Source organism: Geotrypetes seraphini, chromosome 7, assembly GCF_902459505.1.
Source record: "Geotrypetes seraphini chromosome 7, aGeoSer1.1, whole genome shotgun sequence".
NCBI classification, from domain to species: domain Eukaryota; kingdom Metazoa; phylum Chordata; class Amphibia; order Gymnophiona; family Dermophiidae; genus Geotrypetes; species Geotrypetes seraphini.
The window spans coordinates 185,186,442-185,205,195 of NC_047090.1; the positions used below are offsets into that span (position 1 = coordinate 185,186,442).

Genomic DNA, 18,754 nt, shown 5'->3' on the forward strand with positions numbered 1-18,754 from the left:
ACCTACTGATACTGATACCAGCCTCTGCTTACCAAAACCCAACAATAATCCGACCTCCACAAACACCAGGGGCAGATCTTTAATTTTGCTCTCGGACCCTTTTGCAGATAAAGCTAGAGAAGCTGATAGGCTCTGGACGATACGACAAGAAAAATAACTTTGCAGTGGTGCTCCAACCATTTCTGAAGAAAGCTCTGCCCCCACAGAAGAGTGTGAGTATTAAAGATCCACAAACGAGTCAAAGGTATCTACTGGGGCAGAGGTGCTTGCTTCATGTCAGAGACAAAACTAAACTTGAAGAAAGCATCACTAGGCTTTAAAAACAAATGCAACCCCTCCTTGGCTACAATTAATATTGAGTGAAGTCTATAGTAGCTTCCAAGGACTGATGAGTCTCTCTATGCCCACTACTCTCTCAGTCCTTCTGTGGATTTGCTCTTTTGGGGAAAAATCTACTTCAGTGCTCAGATAGTAGGATGCATGAATCTGACCACTAGAGAGTGCTGCAGGGACAAAGATTAATCCCAATTCCCTCTCCACAACAAAAGATTGTTTTCCCTGTTCCCATTCTGTCCTGGCAGTGAAGCATCCCCTCGCAGTCCCCATATATTTCATTCCCATCCCCACAGTCTTAATTTTCTTCCCTGCATCAACCCACTCAAAGCAGAAAGAAAAATTTTATGAGCCTAACAGGCATTGGATATAAACTACTAGGCCGATGGGGGGGGGGGGGTTTTGGTTGGTAACTTTTTATGTTGATTGAAAGAATATCAATAAAAGTACAACTTGTGAGGTGTGCCCTCTATTTTGCGCATATTGTAGGATTTGTAATGACCACATTTAAATGCATCTATGTGCATTTAAATGTGGTCTGCGCTAATGGTTTCAGCAACAGTGCTGAAACCATTAGAGCATTCTGCATACCTAATGACAGTGATATTTTGTCGCTAATTGCCTCTAGTGCTGGAATTAGGTTCTGATCATTGGCCCACTGGACAAGTAAGAGTTACACATGTTTACAGATGAGATAAAGGGGTCCTTTTACTAAGGCACATGCTAAACGCTAAAACGTCCTTTATAGTCTTTGCACGCATTAGCGTTTAGCACGCACTAATATTTAACGCACGCTAAAATAGCTAGCACGCCTTACTAAAAGGATCCCAAAATTTGCTACCATGTTTTTTTAAGGTGAGGAGCTAACAGTTGCCAAATAAGAAATAGACCCTGGAGCATCATCATTTCCTGTTTGATGACTGCTAGCCCTTTATCTTAAAAAAAAAAAAAAAAAGATATTTTGCTCTTGGATTTCTCCTAAATGCAAGATTCTGCATTTGTTAGGGATGGGGGGGAGGGAAGGTGAGTAGAATACAGTACACTATTACTTCCCCCTCCTCCAACCTAACATTTGTAAACCCCATCCTGCCAGAGAGCTTTTGAGGACATGTCCGGGGATACGGAAGGCTTTTCAAAACCCAGCACTTTGTCCGGCTTTTAAAAAGCTTCTCACAACGAGCGACGTTGGGAGGGCATCGGTGAATGCGTGGATACAAGGCAGTGACATCATCGCGTCACACCAGCACATACGTGAATGCCATCCGATGTCGCTTGTTGCTCATACAAGTCGAGGGGGCGGACCTGGGGGCAGAACAGGGCGGGGCCATGGGTCCAGATTTTCCATTTGCCGGGGAAAGGGGAGGAAGGTAAGTATCGAGTGCTGCTGCTGCTGCTCTGCTCCACGCTTTCCTGCTCACTGCTACTGCTCTGCCTGAGAGACTGCTGCAGGAAGTCTCGGCAACCATTTTGAAGAAGCAGGCTCATCAGGCAGAGCAGCGACTGCAGGCAGGAAAGAGTGGGGTTGATCAGTGAGGGTGCCTAAATCATTTCAAGAACAGACAGAAAAGACTGTATGGAGTGGATCACTGAGTAAAAGTCAGGTGCAACTTGCTGTGACCTCCCAGGATAAATTCCCGATTCTGCCCCTGGTCCCAAATCAACAAATCTGATGTGTGCCCCTTCCACCCAGCTTCCATGGCTTTCACCAGGCATAGGTGTGCAGTCACTTCATTGGCTCCCTGTCCATTTCCACGTATAGCTCAAACTCCACTTATTGACCTATATTCACTCTGCAGCTCCTCATTCAAGTCTCTGTTGCTTGTACCCTTCACCTCTGCTGCTCATTTCTGACTCGGTCCCTTCTACTTTGCTGCACCATATGACAGAAACAAACTATCTGACTCAATACATCAGGCTCCATCTCTGGAAGAATTCAAATCCATGGCAAAAGCCCACTTGTAAAGCACCAATATCTGTTTGTTAGTCCCCCACCCTATCTGCCTTACCATTCCCTCTGTAATTCCCTACCTGAGTGGCATGTCTAGATTCACCCTTTTTGTCCTGTGTAGATTGTAGGCTCTCTCGAGCAGGGACTGTCTCTTGCGTGTGAATGTACAGCACTGCGTGCGTCTGGTAGCACTTTAGAAATAAGAAATACTGTAGTAGCAGCAGTCGTATTTTGAATGTCTTTAATGAAATCTGGGAAGGAGGCTTGCATATCAGTTTCTCTGACTCATCAGCACTGAATACCATTGTCCATGTCTTCTTCGGCGAAGACCAAAGCAAAGAATTCATTTAATCTTTCCACTCTGGCTTGTCTTCCCTTTGTACCCCTTTTACCCCTCTATCATCTAGCAATCCAACTGATTCTTTTACCATCTTCTTGCTTGTAAACCTTAAAAAGTTTTTCTTATGTGCTTTTGCCTCCAATGCAATCTTCTTCCTTAGTAGTGATTTGCATTTGCCTTTCCATTCTTTATTCCATTTTCGGAAGGATTTTCCTTTCGCTCTAATAGCTTCTTTTACCTGACATTTTAACCATGCCGACTGTCGTTTGCAGGGCAGGTACTTGATCCTCTCTTCATACCGAGTGATGTGGCAGCTCATTCTAATGCTGCTTTTGGGATCATTCTGGTCTTTATCTGCTGTCATCTACTAGGTTTACCCTTTATTATTGTGTTACCCAGTTTGCTAGCCTCCCTACTTTCTCATAACATTTCTGCATCTGTCTGTTCATCTTGGCCAGGTGGTCAGTAGTACACTCCTATCACTATCCTTTTCCCCTTTACGCATGGAATTTCTATCCTGCAGAATTTTTATTCTATTTGAGTCAAGGGTTAATGTATAATGCTACCAATCCACCAGTTTGAACCACCCTGTCACTATGATATAATTTGTACCCTGGTATCAGAGTGTCTCATTGGTTATCTTCCTTTTACCAGGTCTCAGAAATGCATATTATATCTGTCTTTTCATTTAGTGCAATATATCCTAACTCTCCTATCTTATTTATTTATTTTTAATATTATATACCACTTATAGTCTAAGTGGTTTACATTCAGGTACTCAAGCATTTTTCCCTGTCTTTCCCAGTGGGCTCACACTCTTTATAATGTACCTGGGGTAAGGAGGGGATTAAGTGACTTGCCCAGGGTCACAAGGAGCAGTGTAGGATTTGAACCCACAACCTCAGGCTGCTGAGGCTGTAGCTCTAACCACTGCACCACACACTCCCCACTCTTGTTTCTTAGGCTCCTGACATATGTGTACAGACATTTCAAATGCCATTTGTCATTCCTATTCAAAACTTGCTGAGCAATTGACATGGATAATTTGCAGTTTTTAAAATCAGTCTGCTCTGTATTTAAGAACACCTGGTCTACTGTGATCTCTACTGCAACCTCTATAGGGATGCTCTATCTTCCCTAATGTGGTGAAATCTTTTAAAGATATCTTGTTCCAAACTATTTGCTTTTGAGTGACTGTCAGCCTTTCCCCAGTTTCTAGTTTAAAAGCTGCTCTACATAGTAACATAGTAGATGACAGCAGATAAAGACCCGAATGGTCCATCCAGTCTGCCCAACTTGATTCAATTTAAATTTTTTAATTTTTTTCTTAACTATTTCTGGGCAAGAATCCAAAGCTCTACCCGGTACTGTGATTGGGTTCCAACTGCCAAAATCTCTGTTAAAACCTACTCCAGCCCATCTACACCATCCCAGCCACTGAAGCCCTCCCCAGCCCATCCCCTAACAAATGGCCATACACAGACACAGACCGTGCAAGTCTGCCCAGTACTGGCCTTAGTTCAATATTTACTATTATTTTCTGATTCTAGATCCTCTGTGTTCATCCCACGCTTCTTTGAACTCCATCACAGTTTTACTCTCCACCACCTCTCTCGGGAGCGCATTCCAGGCATCCACCACCCTCTCCATAAAGTAGAATTTCCTAATATTGCCTTTGAATCTACCACCCCTCAACCTCAAATTATGTCCTCTGGTTTTACCATTTTCCTTTCTCTGGAAAAGATTTTGTTCTAGGTTAATACCCTTCAAGTATTTGAACATCTAAATCATATCTCTCCTGTCCCTCCTTTCCTCTAGGGTATACATATTCAGGGCTTCCAGTCTCTCCTCATACATCTTCTGGCGCTATTTCCTTTGTAAATGTTGATGCCAGCAGTTTGGTTCCACCCTGGTTAAGGTGGAGCCCATCTTTCCAGAACAGGCGCCCCCCTTCCTCAGAATGTTACCTAGTTTCTAATAAATCCTCCTTCCTGTACTATTGCCTCATTTATTCATTGAGTCTTCAGACTCTCTGCCTATCTCTTGGGTCCTGCGTATGTAATGGGAAGCACCTCCTAAAAATGCTACCTTTGGGGTTGTGGATATCAGCTTTCTACATAAGAGGCTTCCAGAACTTCTTCCCACATGTCATTTGTACCCACATGTACTAAGACAGCAAACTTCTCCCGAGCACTGTCTAAAATCTTATCTAGGTGATGTGAGGTGAGCTACCTTCGCACCAGGCATGCAAGTGACTAAGCAACCCTCACATCCACCGAATGCCCAGGACCTTCACATTCTGATTGAAGTAAACCTTCCCCCTCTTCAGTTGAGTTGTAAAAACATTTTCCCAAGTCTCTATAACTTCTTGTAGAGTGATGTAACTGAGCTTTATCCCAGGACAAGCAGGCAGGTATTCTCACTAGTGGGTGATGTCATCCGACAGAGCCCCGATACGGACATCTTGCAAGCATGTCTTGCTTGAAGAAACTCAGAAGTTTCGAGATGCCCGCACCGCGCATGCGCCAGTGCCTTCCCGCCCGATGTTCCGGGCGTGTCTCCTCAGTTCTTTTTCTTCCGCGGAGCTGAGAAGTCTATCTTCAATTTGCGCCCATTGAATATCTTTTTTTGCCTTCTTTTTGCCGCGGGTTGAGTTCTTTTGTGCTCTCCTGTGCGTTTATTTCTTTCTTTGATTTCTTTTTTCAAAAAAAAAAAAAAAAAAAATTTTTCCTTCCGACTCCGGGTCGGCCGCGTGGCTGAGGCCCTGCGCCTTCGACCTTGCGGCGGAGCTTTTCCGGCCTATGTCCCGGCCGATTACTGGTTTCAAAAAGTGTAACAAGTGCCAGCGCGCGATTTCGCTCATGGACCCTCATCGACGCTGCTTACAGTGTTTGGGACCGGATCACTTTCCGAAATCGTGCCAGCCTTGCTCCACTCTGACGGCGAGAGCGTTTAAGCGCCGCTGTCTGCTCTGGGAGTCCATGTTCAAGATGGAAGCTTCGTCAGATCCTGCAGCTTCGACATCGACATCGACGGGGGCTTCGACTCCTTCAGCGAAGCCCGCTGCCTCCCCAGCTGCTCCGGGCCTCCTGAAGCCGGCATCATTCACCCCGGTTTCGGCCCAGGCTTCGGCGCCGGTGCCTTCCTCCGTCTCCTCGGAGCAGGTATCGACCCCTACAGTTCCACCGGTGGTGCTCAAGGTTCCGAAAGCTGGCAAGCAGAAGCACACTGCACCGAAGGAGCGCTGAGACCGTGCAGAAGGGCCCCCTTTTGGTGCGGATCCCTCCATATCGGCTTCGCTGTGGTCCATTCTGGAGGCTCAGTTAGTTGAACTCATGCAAACCATGGGGCCTCGACTGATTGCCACCATCCAGGGTGACCTCCCTGCTTCGGCTTCGAGGGGCGGACTGCCCCCTCCTCCTCCTCCTCGCCGCACGACCTCTTTGCTCGGCGAGGAGGAGCGGCGAGCGGTGTCCGGGTCCTCGAGGAGGTCCTCCGATAGTGCTTTGCCTCCTTTGGAACCGATTCCCTCGAGGAGGGCTTCTCTTAGTGATATGCCTCCCTTGGAGCCCATTCCCTCGAGGAAACCCTCGTTTAGTGACCTGCCTCCCTTGGAACCGATTACTCCGCTCCATGATTCAGTGTGGCATCCACCTTCGGGGCCATCCAGTCCGGGGCATAGCAGGAAGCAGGACGAGTTCTTCCAAACTCCCTATCAAGCCTGGGCGACGTCCAGAGAAGCACCGACTCTTCCACCTTTGCGATCGACGGCATCGAGTCCGATCTGCTCCTTGGAAGCGTCTGACCCAGTCTCTCACAGAAGGACTCGATCCCCTTCCAGGCATCGAGAGGGGCATCGGTCCAGGCATTCTTCGAAGCATTCCTCTCGACACTCAACCGTCTCGCCTCAGAAGAAGTTGCCTCGGTTGGGGTATGCTGCTTCGATGGGGTCTCCCCCTCCGGGCCCGGAGTTCGAGGACCACGAGATTTTCTACTCGTCCTGTTGCTCGCAGGCCTCTTTAGAGCCTGAAGCTTCGTCTTCTTCTAGTCCGTCTCGCGGACCGGCAACAGCAGACCAACTGTCCTTTTCATCGTTTCTCAGGCAGATGGCGGATGACTTGGACATTACTCTAGATGCGGGGTCTCGATATTCCAAGGGGTATGTCGATACCATGCACTTGCCTCGGCCTCTGGCGGAGTCCTTGCGGCTTCCCCTGCACAAGCTCCTCGACCAGACCTTCATGCGCTGCTTCGAGTCTCCTTACTCTATCCCTGCGGTCCCTGGCAAATTGGATTCGCGGTACCGCACGGTACATCATAAAGGCTTCGAGGGTCCTCAGCTTTCTCATCAGTCCCTCCTGGTCGAATCTTCGCTCAAGCGGTCTCATCCTGGCCAGGTCTATGCTTCCGTGCCTCCGGGTCGCGAGGGCAGAACCATGGATAAGTTTGGGCGACGCATTTATCAGAATTCGATGATGGCGTCTAGAGTCCTGAATTATAACTTCTACTTTGCAACCTACTTGGAATTTTTTCTGCCTGTGCTTCGAAAGTTCACTCCATACATCGAGTCCCAAGCTAGGTTTGAGTTTGAGGAAGTGGTTGCTTCGTTGTCCCAACTCCGGCTTCAGTTGATGCAATCTGCCTATGATGCGTTCAAGCTCTCAGCCCGAGCGGCGGCTTGCTCGGTGGCGATGCGCCGGTTGGCCTGGTTGCGGACCATTGATATGGACCCGAATCTTCAGGACTGCCTGGCGAACGTCCCATGTGCTGGGGCGGATCTTTTTGACGAATCCATCGAGACTGTCACGAAGAAATTGTCTGACCACGAAAAGTCCTTCCAATCTATCCTTTGGCCGAAGCCTAAGCCTCAGCAGTCTCGACCTTCTCGTCCACCGTTGATTTATCAGAGGCGTTATCAGCCGAGGCAAACTCCTCCTGCGAGGCAAGCGGCGAAGCGTCAGCCTCCCCAGAAGGGTCAGCCTAAGTCTCAGTCGCCTGCTGTCCCTAAGACCACTCAGCCTTTATGACTGTCTCGTCGAGGGCATAACCAACTTTGTTCTGCCTCCCCCTGTTTTTCCCATAGGAGGGCGTCTCCATCATTTTTATCATCGCTGGGAGACCATAACAACCGACCTCTGGGTCCTTACTATCATCAGGGAGGGATACTCTCTTCATTTCCATCGGGTCCCTCCGGACTACCCTCCAAGAGAGTATCCTTCCAACTTGAATCAGACCGCCCTTCTTCTTCAGGAAGCTCAGGCTTTGCTCCAGCTTCGCGCCGTGGAGCCGGTTCCTATGGACCAACTGAACCAGGGGTTTTACTCTCGGTACTTCCTTGTTCCGAAGAAGACGGGCGATCTGCGACCCATTTTGGACCTCAGGGTCCTCAACAAATTCCTTGTCAAAGAGAGGTTTCGCATAGCTGACGCTTGCTTCTCTCTACCCCCTCCTCGAGCAGAACGACTGGTTATGCTCTCTGGATCTCAAGGAGGCCTACACTCATATCCCCATTCATCCGGCCTCTCGCAAGTTCCTCAGATTTCGGGTGGGACATCTCCATCTGCAGTACCGAGTGCTTCCATTCGGCCTGTCTTCGTCTCCCAGAGTCTTCACGAAATGTCTGGTGGTGGTGGCCGCAGCACTCAGGAACCAGGGTCTTCAGGTATTCCCCTACCTCGACGACTGGCTGATCAAGGCTCCCTCGGCCTCGGGGGTCCTCTCAGCGACCCTGTCCACGATTCTGTTCCTGCAGAGTTTGGGATTCGAGATCAACTTTCCCAAGTCTCATCTACAGCCGACCCAGTCTCTGCCTTTCATCGGGGCTGTCCTGGATACCATTCGTCTCAGAGCATTCCTTCCTTCTCAGCGCATGGATGCTCTTCTTCATCTCTGCCAGTCTGTGTCTTCTCGCCAGACCATCTCGGCGAAACACATGATGGTCCTCCTGGGCCACATGGCCTCTACAGTTCATGTGACGCCATTTGCCAGACTCCACCTCAGAATCCCTCAGTGGACCCTGGCATCTCAGTGGACTCAGGTGTCGGATCCGTTGACTCGACACATCAGTCACTCCTGCTCTTCGGCAGTCTCTGCTCTGGTGGATGACCTCTTCGAATCTATCCAGAGGTTTGCTGTTTCACACTCCTCCCCACCAGAAGGTTCTCACAACCGATTCCTCGACCTATGCCTGGGGAGCGTATCTGGATGGGCTTCGCACTCAGGGATTCTGGACCTGTGCGGACCAACTTCATCAAATCAATCTTCTGGAGCTCAGAGCCATCTTCAATGCTCTTCAAGCTTTTCAACATCTACTGCACGACATGGTGGTCCTCATTCGCACCGACAACTAGGTCGCCATGTATTATGTCAACAAGCAAGGGGGCACGGGCTCGGCCTCCCTCTGCCAGGAAGCTCTCAGAGTCTGGGATTGGGCGGTTCGCCACAACACCTTCCTCAAAGCTGTCTACATTCAGGGGAAGGACAATGTCTTGGCGGACAAGCTGAGTCGGCTTCTACAGCCTCACGAATGGACCCTCCATTCCATGCCCCTTCATCAGATCTTTGCTCAGTGGGGAACGCCTCGGATAGATCTCTTTGCGGCTCCCCACAACTTCAAACTGCCTCTTTTTTGCTCCAGGATCTACACTCCTCATCGTCTCGAGGCAGATGCCTTTCTACTGGATTAGGGGAATCGCTTCCTGTATGCGTTCCCCCCATTTCCTCTCATTCAAAAGACTCTGGTCAAGTTGAGATCGGATCATGCCACCATGATTCTGATTGCTCCTCGGTGGCCCAGACAACCTTGGTTCTCCCTTCTACTTCAACTCAGCAGCAGGTTGCCGGTCCTTCTCCCAGTGTTTCCTTCACTGCTTACTCAACATCAAGGTTCACTGCTTCATCCCAACCTGCAGTCTCTCCACCTGACAGCTTGGTTCCTCTCAACGTAACTCCGCACCAGTTTTCCCAGGCGGTGAGGGATGTCTTGGAGGCTTCCAGGAAGCCTGCTACTCGTCAATGCTACTCCCAAAAATGGTCTAGATTTTCTTCATGGTGTATTTCCAATTCTAAGGAGCCTCAGCGAGCCTCCCTATCCTCTGTTTTGGACTATCTTTTACATCTGTCTCAGTCTGGTCTCAAGTCGACATCTATACGAGTTCACCTGAGTGCTATTGCGGCTTTCCATCAGCCTCTACAAGGGAAACCTCTCTCTTGTCATCCTGTGGTTTCCAGATTTATGAAAGGACTTTTTCATGTCAATCCTCCTCTCAAACCGCCTCCAGTGGTTTGGGATCTAAATGTTGTCCTTTCTCAGCTTATGAAACCTCCTTTTGAGCCTCTGAGCAAGGCTCCCCGAAAGTTTCTCACTTGGAAAGTGGTTTTTCTGGTGGCCCTCACATCTGCTCGCAGGGTCAGTGAGCTTCAGGCCTTGGTGGCGGACCCACCTTTCACAGTTTTCCATCATGACAAGGTGGTTCTCTGCACTCATCCGAAATTCCTGCCTAAAGTGGTCTCTGAATTTCATCTCAACCAATCCATTGTGCTTCCAGTGTTTTTTCCAAAGCCTCATTCTCACCCTGGAGAATCAGCTCTACACACTCTAGACTGTAAGCGTGCATTGGCTTTCTACTTGGATCGCACCAAACCACACAGAACTGCTCCTCAACTTTTCGTCTCCTTTGATCCAAACAAGTTGGGACGACCTTTATCGAAGCGCACCATCTCCAATTGGATGGCGGCTTGTATCTCTTTCTGCTATGCCCAGGCTGGATTACCTCTTCCCTGTAAGGTCACGGCTCATAGGGTCAGAGCAATGGCAGCCTCTGTAGCCTTCCTCAGATCGACACCGATTGAGGAGATTTGTAAGGCTGCCACTTGGTCCTCGGTTCATACATTCACCTCTCATTATTGTCTGGATACTTTCTCCAGACGGGATGGACAGTTTGGCCAAACTGTGTTACAAAATTTGTTCTCCTAAGTTGCCAACTCTCCCTCCATCCCATTGAGGTTAGCTTGGAGGTCACCCACTAGTGAGAATACCTGCCTGCTTGTCCTGGGATAAAGCAATGTTACTTACCGTAACAGTTGTTATCTAAGGGACAGCAGCCAGCTATTCTCACGTCCCACCCACCTCCCCTGGGTTGGCTTCTCTGCTAGCTACCTGAACTGAGGAGACACGCCCGGAGCATCGGGCGGGAAGGCACTGGCGCATGCGCGATGCGGGCATCTCGAAACTTCTGAGTTTCTTCAAGCAAGACATGCTTGCAAGATGTCCGTATCGGGGCTCTAGTCGGATGACATCACCCACTAGTGAGAATAGCTGCCTGCTGTCCCTGGATAACAACTGTTACGGTAAGTAACATTGCTTTCTGGCTATCTGGCACTTCCTTAGACATGTAACAATAAACTTCTACATATTTCTTCCTTTGCAGGATGGTAGCATCGATTATTCATATTTTTCTGTGGACTGCTTCCACTTTGGCATAAAGGGCCAGGAACAGTTAGCATTGGGACTGTGGAATAACATGGTAAGTAGGTAATCGGTTCATGTAACATGCAGAAGGAGCTCATCACATGTTAAACCTAGAACAGAATGGAGCAAGGAAGACAATGTGCAGTGACACCGAGGTCTTTGCCTCACCTGACAGAAATGGAGCATCCCCCATTGGCTCTTGGAGATGTTCTTCCAGGGATTATAGAAGAAATTCAGAAATTCTTCAAGGATAAAGTGAAGATAGCTGCAGCCAAGGACAATGGTTCACACACTACAATATTAAAGTGAATGAAATTCAACGTGATGGGGGGAGTCCTCAGTTTACACAACTGAATGCTAACAAGACCAAAGCTTCAGCTGTCGCTCTTTATACCCACTCAGGGTTTAGGAGGTGTAACATCCCTGGTCTCACCCCCGTTGTGAATTACTTTATCCTTGAAGAATTTGGGTTTTTACATTTGAAATTATTTCCAGGGATTATGACAGCACTTGGGTTTAGTGTACCATCACCAGCACTGGACGATTTCTTTGAGGACCACATGCATGGCAGGTTCCCCCTCTTATGCTGATGTAAGAAGCCTTACTATGCTTTAGCTTGGCAGTATGCTCAGTTTTTGGATTTGGATCTCCCCGTGCTGATATTTCTACATCATGGGGTGAATTAAGGACTTTAGCACAGTAGAACCACATAAAAAGACTTGAAGTGGTTCAGAGAAAAGCAATAGAAATGATATGGGTAAGGTTACCAGTCGTCCAGATTTCCCCGGACATGTCTTCCTTTTGAGGACATGTCCGGGGGTCTAGACGACCTTTAAAAACCTGGCACTTTGTCCAGGGTTTGAAAAGAAATCGCGTCGGGAGGGGGCATCTGCACATGTGCGGATGTAATACATGAGCATGATTTCATTGTGTCGCAGCCACGCATTCGTTAATGCCTTCTTGCCTGACGAACAGGCAGCAGGGGCGGAGCTGGGGTGGAACTGGGCGTGGATGGGTGGAACTGGTAACCCTAGGTATGGGGGTTTGTGCCACCAGACATACGAGGAGAGACTTGATGACCTGAAGATGTACAGTACACTCTGGAGGAAAGGAGACACAGGAGTGATATGACACAGACTTTGAAATATTTGAGAGGTATTAATATACAAACAAACCTTTTCCAGAAGAGGGAAGACATTAATTTATATTGCAGGGGGGGGGGGCGACACAGAAATAAAATCAGGAAATGCTTTTTCACAGAGAGGGTGGGAGATGCCTAGAATGCCCTCCTGCGGGAGGAAATGGTGATGAAAATGGTTACAGAATTCAAAAATGCATCATATAAACATAAAGGAATCCTGCATGGAAGGCATGGAACCAAACAAGCTTAGAATTAGGTGGCAACTCTAGTAATTGAAAAGCGAAGCCAGTACAGTCTGTGCCTTGGAAATGACAAGGCCAAATCAAGTATGCATATGTAGTATCACACCGCATGTTATGAGTTTATAAGAACATAAGAATAGTCTTACTGGGTCAGACCCATGGTCCATCAAGCCCAGTAGCCCGTTCTCATGGTGGCCAATCCAGGTCGCTAGTACCTGGCCAAAACACAAACAGTAGCAAAATTCCATGCTACTGATCCAGGGCAAGCAGTGGCTTGCCCCACATCTTGTTAGGCAGACTGGAATAGGGTTACCAGACGTTCGGGAAAATTCAGACATGTCCTCTTTTTAGAGGACTGGCCGGATTTTGGAAGTCCCTGAGCTCTGGGCCGTGTCTGGAGGGCCTTTGTGCATGTGCGGACATCGATGCAATGACATCATATGCAAGTGCACATGTGCTGATGTCATTGTTGATGTCATTGCTGATGCATCAACATCCGCGCATGCACAGAGGCCCTCCAGATAAGGCCCTGAGTTTGGGGACTTCCAATACCTAGACAGGCCCTGAGATTGAAGTCTACAAAATCCTAAGTGGAGTAGAATGGGTACAAGTGAATCGATTTTTCACTCCCTCAAAAGTTACAAAGACTAGAGGACCTCGATGAAGTTACAGGGAAATATTTTTTTCACTCAGAGAATAGTTAAGCTCTGGAACGTGTTGCCAGAGGTTGTGGTAAGAGCCGATAGCGTAGCTGGTTTTAAGAAAGGTTTGGATAAGCTCCTGTTATTGAGAAAGACATGGGGGAAACCACTGGTTGCCCTGGATCAGTAGCATGGAAATGTTGCTACTTCTTGGGGTTCCGGAATCTTTTGTTACTCTTTGGGATTCTAGAATCTTGCTATTCTTTGAGATTCTGCATGGAATCTTGATACTCTTTGGGGTTCTGGAACGTTGCTACTATTTGGATTTTTGCCAAGTACTAGTGACCTTGATTGGCTACCGAGTGAACGGGCTACTGGGCTTGATGGACCATTGGTCTGACCCAATAAGGCTATTCTTATATTCTTATGTGTGGGGGCTGGGGTGGAATGGGGCAGAGCTGAAGATGGAACAGGGCAGGGCTGGGGGATGGAATGGGGTGGGGCCAGATGCTCTCGTTTTTTGAGGAAATCTGGCAATCCTAGACTAGTATGCATGTTAATAGGTATGCTAAGAGTGTGTGATAACTCAAGTAAATTGTCAAAATAAGGAATCACAAGAATTACATTAAATTTTAATGTAGTTTGTTTACTTCTTGCTTAATTCAGAAATTTTACTCCATCGGAGTTGAAATAAAGATTGTGCAGTAGTGCAAGAGGCAAACAGGTGATGTTATTGAGATGAAGAGAAAGTGGTTTTTGTTGCAGCGGAATAGCAGGGAGGCACTGCCTACTCCAGAATACAATTATGGTATTGCAGCTGCATAGAGATAGGGCTACCAGATTTGTTAATGTAAAAAAGAGGGCACATGGCCCCGCCCTATTCTGCCCCCAGCCCTGCCCTCATGCAAAGCTTGTCTTTTCTTCCCTGAGTCCAGGCCGCATCTGGAGGACCTCTGAGCATGTGCCAATGTGATGTAATGACGTCGCACACATGTGCGCATGCTCGGAGGCCCTCCGGAAGTGGTCCCATACTCGGGGCCTTCCAAAACCTGAACAACCTGCTGGGTTTTGAAAATCCATCCAGGCACCCAGACAGCCCTCTAAAAAGAGGGCATGTCTGGGTTTTCACAGATATCTGGTAACCTGCACAGACTGTCATATGTATGACTACCTCCCCTCGGGGAGACAGTCATATGTATGCGGTCCGTGTCAGGAGCTGAAAAGCTTGAAGAAAGAAGTCAAGCGACTTGAGGACAAGATACTGGAGCTAGAAGGACTTTACACCAGGGAGGACCCTATCAAGGCATTTGAAGACACATCGAGAAGGAAGTCAGGGAACTCGAGGAATTCATTGAGGAAGCATACAGGAGGAGGATGGTAGAGAACGAACTCCAGATGAAGGATGAAGTTACACCAACATGGAAGGGGGAGCAAGAAGCAGATGACCTCAAAGAAGACAACCACAGAGGAATACCACAAGAGGGGGAGGAATTGGCTAGTCGATGCCCAGAAGAGAGAGAGAAGCACACCAAGGACATTGACCTGAGACCGAAGCGAAAACTGAAGAAGGGAAAGTCAGCGATCCTAGTGGGAGACTCGATCCTGAGGCATGTGGACAGCCACATAGCAGGAGGAAGAGAGGACCGACTGGTGACCTGCCTCCCAGGAGTGAGATCCAAGGACATCGTGGACAAAATTGGGAAGATCCTGGAAGGAGCGGAGACGGAAGAAACCGCAGTAATGATCCACATTAGGACGAATGATATCAGCAGGAGAGACTACAGAAGAAGCACACTCGTAGAATAGTTCAAGATTCTGGGAAGGAAGCTGAGGATGAGAACCCAGAAGATAGCATTCTCAGAGATCCTACCGGTACCGAGGGCAGATGTGAAAAGGCAGGAGGAATAATAATAATAATAATAACTTTATTCTTGTATACCGCAATACCATGGAAGTTCAATGCGGTTAACAATAGAAGAGACTGTACATTTACAGTGATGTTACATATTACAGCGTTGTTACATTTACAGCGATGTTACATATATGGCAGTGAAAAGGCATATACTAACGAAGAGACTGTACATTTACAGCGATGTTAAATATTATAGCAGTGTTACATTTACAGCGATGTTAAATATATGGCAATGAAAAGGCATATACTATGGAGGCCAGACAAAGGCAGGGCAATTAGATAAAAACAGAGATTAGAAACATAGAAGATGACGGCAGAAAAGGGCTACAGCCCATCAAGTCTGCCCACTCTGCTTACCCATCCCCTGTCTATGCCCTAATGACCCAATTTCCTTATCTTGACCCTCGTAGGGATCCCACATGGGTATCCCATTTATTCTTAAAGTCTGGCACGCTGTCTGCCTCGATCACCTGCACTGGAAGCTTGTTCCAATGATCAACCACTCTCTCTGTGAAGAAATACTTTCTGGTGTCGCCATGAAATTTTCCGCCCCTGAGTTTGAGCGGGTGCCCTCTTGTGGCCGAGGGTCCCTTGAGAAAGAAAATATCATCTTCCACTTCGACACGTCCCGTGAGGTACTTAAATGTTTCGATCATGTCTCCCCTCTCCCTACGTTCCTCAAGAGTATAGAGCTGCAATTTGTTCAGTCTCTCTTCGTACAAGAGACCCTTGAGCCCCGAGATCATCCTGGTGGCCGTCCGTTGAACCGATTCAATTCTGCGCACATCTTTACTGTAATGTGGCCTCCAGAATTGCACACAGTACTCCAGATGAGGTCTCACCATGGCCCTGTACAACGGCATTATGACTTCAGGCTTTCGGCTGACGAAACTTCTATTGATACAACCCAATATCTGCCTTGCCTTAGATGAAGCCTTCTCCACTTGATTGGCAGTTTTCATGTCTGCACTGATGATTACTCCTAAATCTCGTTCTGCTGAAGTCCTAGTTAAAGTTTCTCCGTTCAAGAAGTACGTCCTGCATGGATTTCCGCTTCCGAGGTGCATGACCTTACATTTCTTAGCATTGAAGCCTAGCTGCCAGGTTGAGGACCAACTTTCCAATGTAAGCAGGTCCTGCGCCATATAATTCTGTAAACTGCATTCACTTACTATATTACATAGTTTGGCGTCATCGGCGAATAGTGTTATTTTACCTTGAAGCCCTTGAGTCAGATCCCCTATGAATATGTTGAAAAGGAGTGGACCCAGGACCGAGCCCTGCTGGCACTCCACTGGTCACCTCCGATGTTTTAGAGAGGGTACCATTAACCACCACCCTCTGAAGTCTGCCACTCAGCCAATCATTGACCCATGCAGTTAGTGTCTCTCCTAACCCCATCGATTCCATCTTGCTTAGCAGCCTGCGGTGTTGGACACTGTCAAAAGCTTTACTGAAGTCCAGGTACACGACGTCCAAAGACTCCCCCAAGTCCAACTTTCTTGTTACCCAGTCAAAGAAGCTGATGAGATTGGATTGGCAGGACCTACCCTTGGTGAATCCATGCTGACTGGTATCCCGAAGATTCCCTTCATTCAAGATCGTGTCCAATTTGCTTTTAATTAGTGTTTCCATGAGTTTGCACACTATTGATGTGAGACTCACCGGTCTATAATTCGCAGCCTCTGCCATGCAACCCTTTTTATGCAGAGGAACGACATTAGCTAATTTCCAGTCCAGGGGAACTTTCCCCTTACTTAGGGAGAGATTGAATAGCTCAGCCAACGGTTTCGCCAGGACATCGCTCAATTCTCTGAGCACTCTTGGGTGCAAATTGTCTGGTCCCATGGCTTTGTTCACCTTGAGTCTTGCCAGTTCACTGTAAACTTCACCTGGTGTGAACTCAAAATTCTGAAACGGGTCTTCTGTGCTTTGTGTTGCCTTCAACTGCGGACCGTGTCCCGGTGCCTCACAGGTGAAGACTGAGCAGAAGTATTCATTCAGTAGTTCGGCTTTATCGGAATCTGCTTCCACGTAACTTCCTTCTGGTCTTCTAAGGCGTACTATCCCGCCTGTGTTCCTTTTTCTGTCACTAATATACCTGAAGAAGGATTTGTCCCCCTTTTTAATGTTTTTTGCCAGAATTTCTTCCACTCGAAGTTTTGCCTCCCTAACTGCCATTTTGATCGCTGTAGACCTGTTCCTATATTCTACTTTTGCCTCTCTTTTCTCCGTGCGCTTGTAGGAGAGAAACGCTTTTTTCTTCTCCTTAATGAGGTGTGAGATCTCCGCGGTGAACCATTAGGGTTTATTGTTTCTTTGTCGTTTATTTACTGATTTTATGAGTAAGAGAGGCCATAAGTGGCTTGGTAAGGAGGGCGAAGTCAGAGGGAATGGAGGCATACCGAGGACGGGAGGGTGCAGGGAAGGAGGGAAGGCAGAGTTAGCGGAATTTGTTGAAGAGGTAGGTTTTTAGTGACTTCCTGAACAGGTGGTAGGGCGGAGAGTTGGAGATGAGGGCAGTTAGGCAATTGTTCCATTTGCCCGCTTGGAATGCTAGGGTTCTATCAATGAATCTCTTGTAGAGGCAGCCTTTTAGGGAGGGAAAGATGAATAAGTGGGCGTTTCGTGTGCGAGAGGAGCCTGCTATTTCAAGGTGCTCAGACAGGTAAATTGGGGAACAGCCTATTAGAGTTTTGAAACAGAGGCAGGCGAACTTAAAGATGATCCTTGCCTTTACTGGAAGCCAGTGGAGTTTGGTGTAGTAGGGGCTAACATGGTCGTATTTTTTGAGATCGTAAATGAGGCGGACGGCTGCATTTTGGACTATTCTTAGACGTTTGATGGTATTTTTATAGGATCCCAGGTAAATAATGTTGCAGTAGTCTAATATGCTTAATACCAGAGATTGAACGAGTAGTCGGAAGGCTTGGTGGTCAAAGTAACGTTTGATGGTGCGCAGTTTCCAGAGGGTACAGAAACATTTTTTCACCTGGGCACTGGTATGGTCATCGAAGGTCAGGGTGCGGTCCAGGATGACTCCAAGGATTTATATGGTGGGTAGGATAGGGTAATCTAGCCCATTCAATTTGAGGGAAGTGTTTGTTAATTTATGGTTGGGACTCGCTAGGAAAATTTTGGTTTTTTCAGAGTTCAGTTTTAATTTGAATTTTGAGGTCCATAATTCTAACTTGGTGAGGATAGAAGAGATGAGTTGTTCTGTTTCTAGAGTGAGTGAGGTAATGGGAACAATGATGGTGATGTCGTCTGCATATATGAACGATTTTAGGTTTGAGTCTGCTAGGGTTTGTGCCAGAGGGGCCAAGTAAATATTGAATAGGGAGGGGGGAACTACAATCAATAAATGCGTGGATGAGGAAATGGTGTGAGGGAGAAGGATTCCACTTTGTGAGGAACTGGACAACGTTCTGGGGCAAGAGCAAGCTCTACAGGAGAGATGGACTGCACCTGAGCACAGCGGGAACAAGACTTCTAGCAAACAACGTCATGAGAGGAATAGAACAGGCTTTAAACTAAAAGGAAGGGGAAAGCCGACAGTGTACCTAACGTCGATGATTCGGAAGAAGGTATCCCGTGAAGATACTAAGGGGGAAAAAGGCTGGGAAGAAACAAGGGACAAATTACAAGAGTCGACTAACCCAGAAGAGGAGGTTAGAAAGAGTGTAGCAAAAGAAAAGACACCAAAGACCGAAGCACAGGGAAAGGT

At 47.6% G+C, this 18,754-nt stretch overlaps 1 protein-coding gene across 1 annotated transcript in view; it reads left to right on the plus strand.

The window, feature by feature from the left end:
* LOC117364262 (phospholipase B1, membrane-associated-like) overlaps window positions 1–18,754 on the plus strand; it is a 296,571-nt gene that overhangs the window by 240,283 nt on the left and 37,534 nt on the right. Inside the window, exons 14-15 of the mRNA XM_033953278.1 lie at window positions 108–212; window positions 11,051–11,146. Of these exons, the coding sequence (XP_033809169.1) occupies window positions 108–212; window positions 11,051–11,146 (201 nt within the window). The remainder of the gene's footprint in view (window positions 1–107; window positions 213–11,050; window positions 11,147–18,754) is intronic.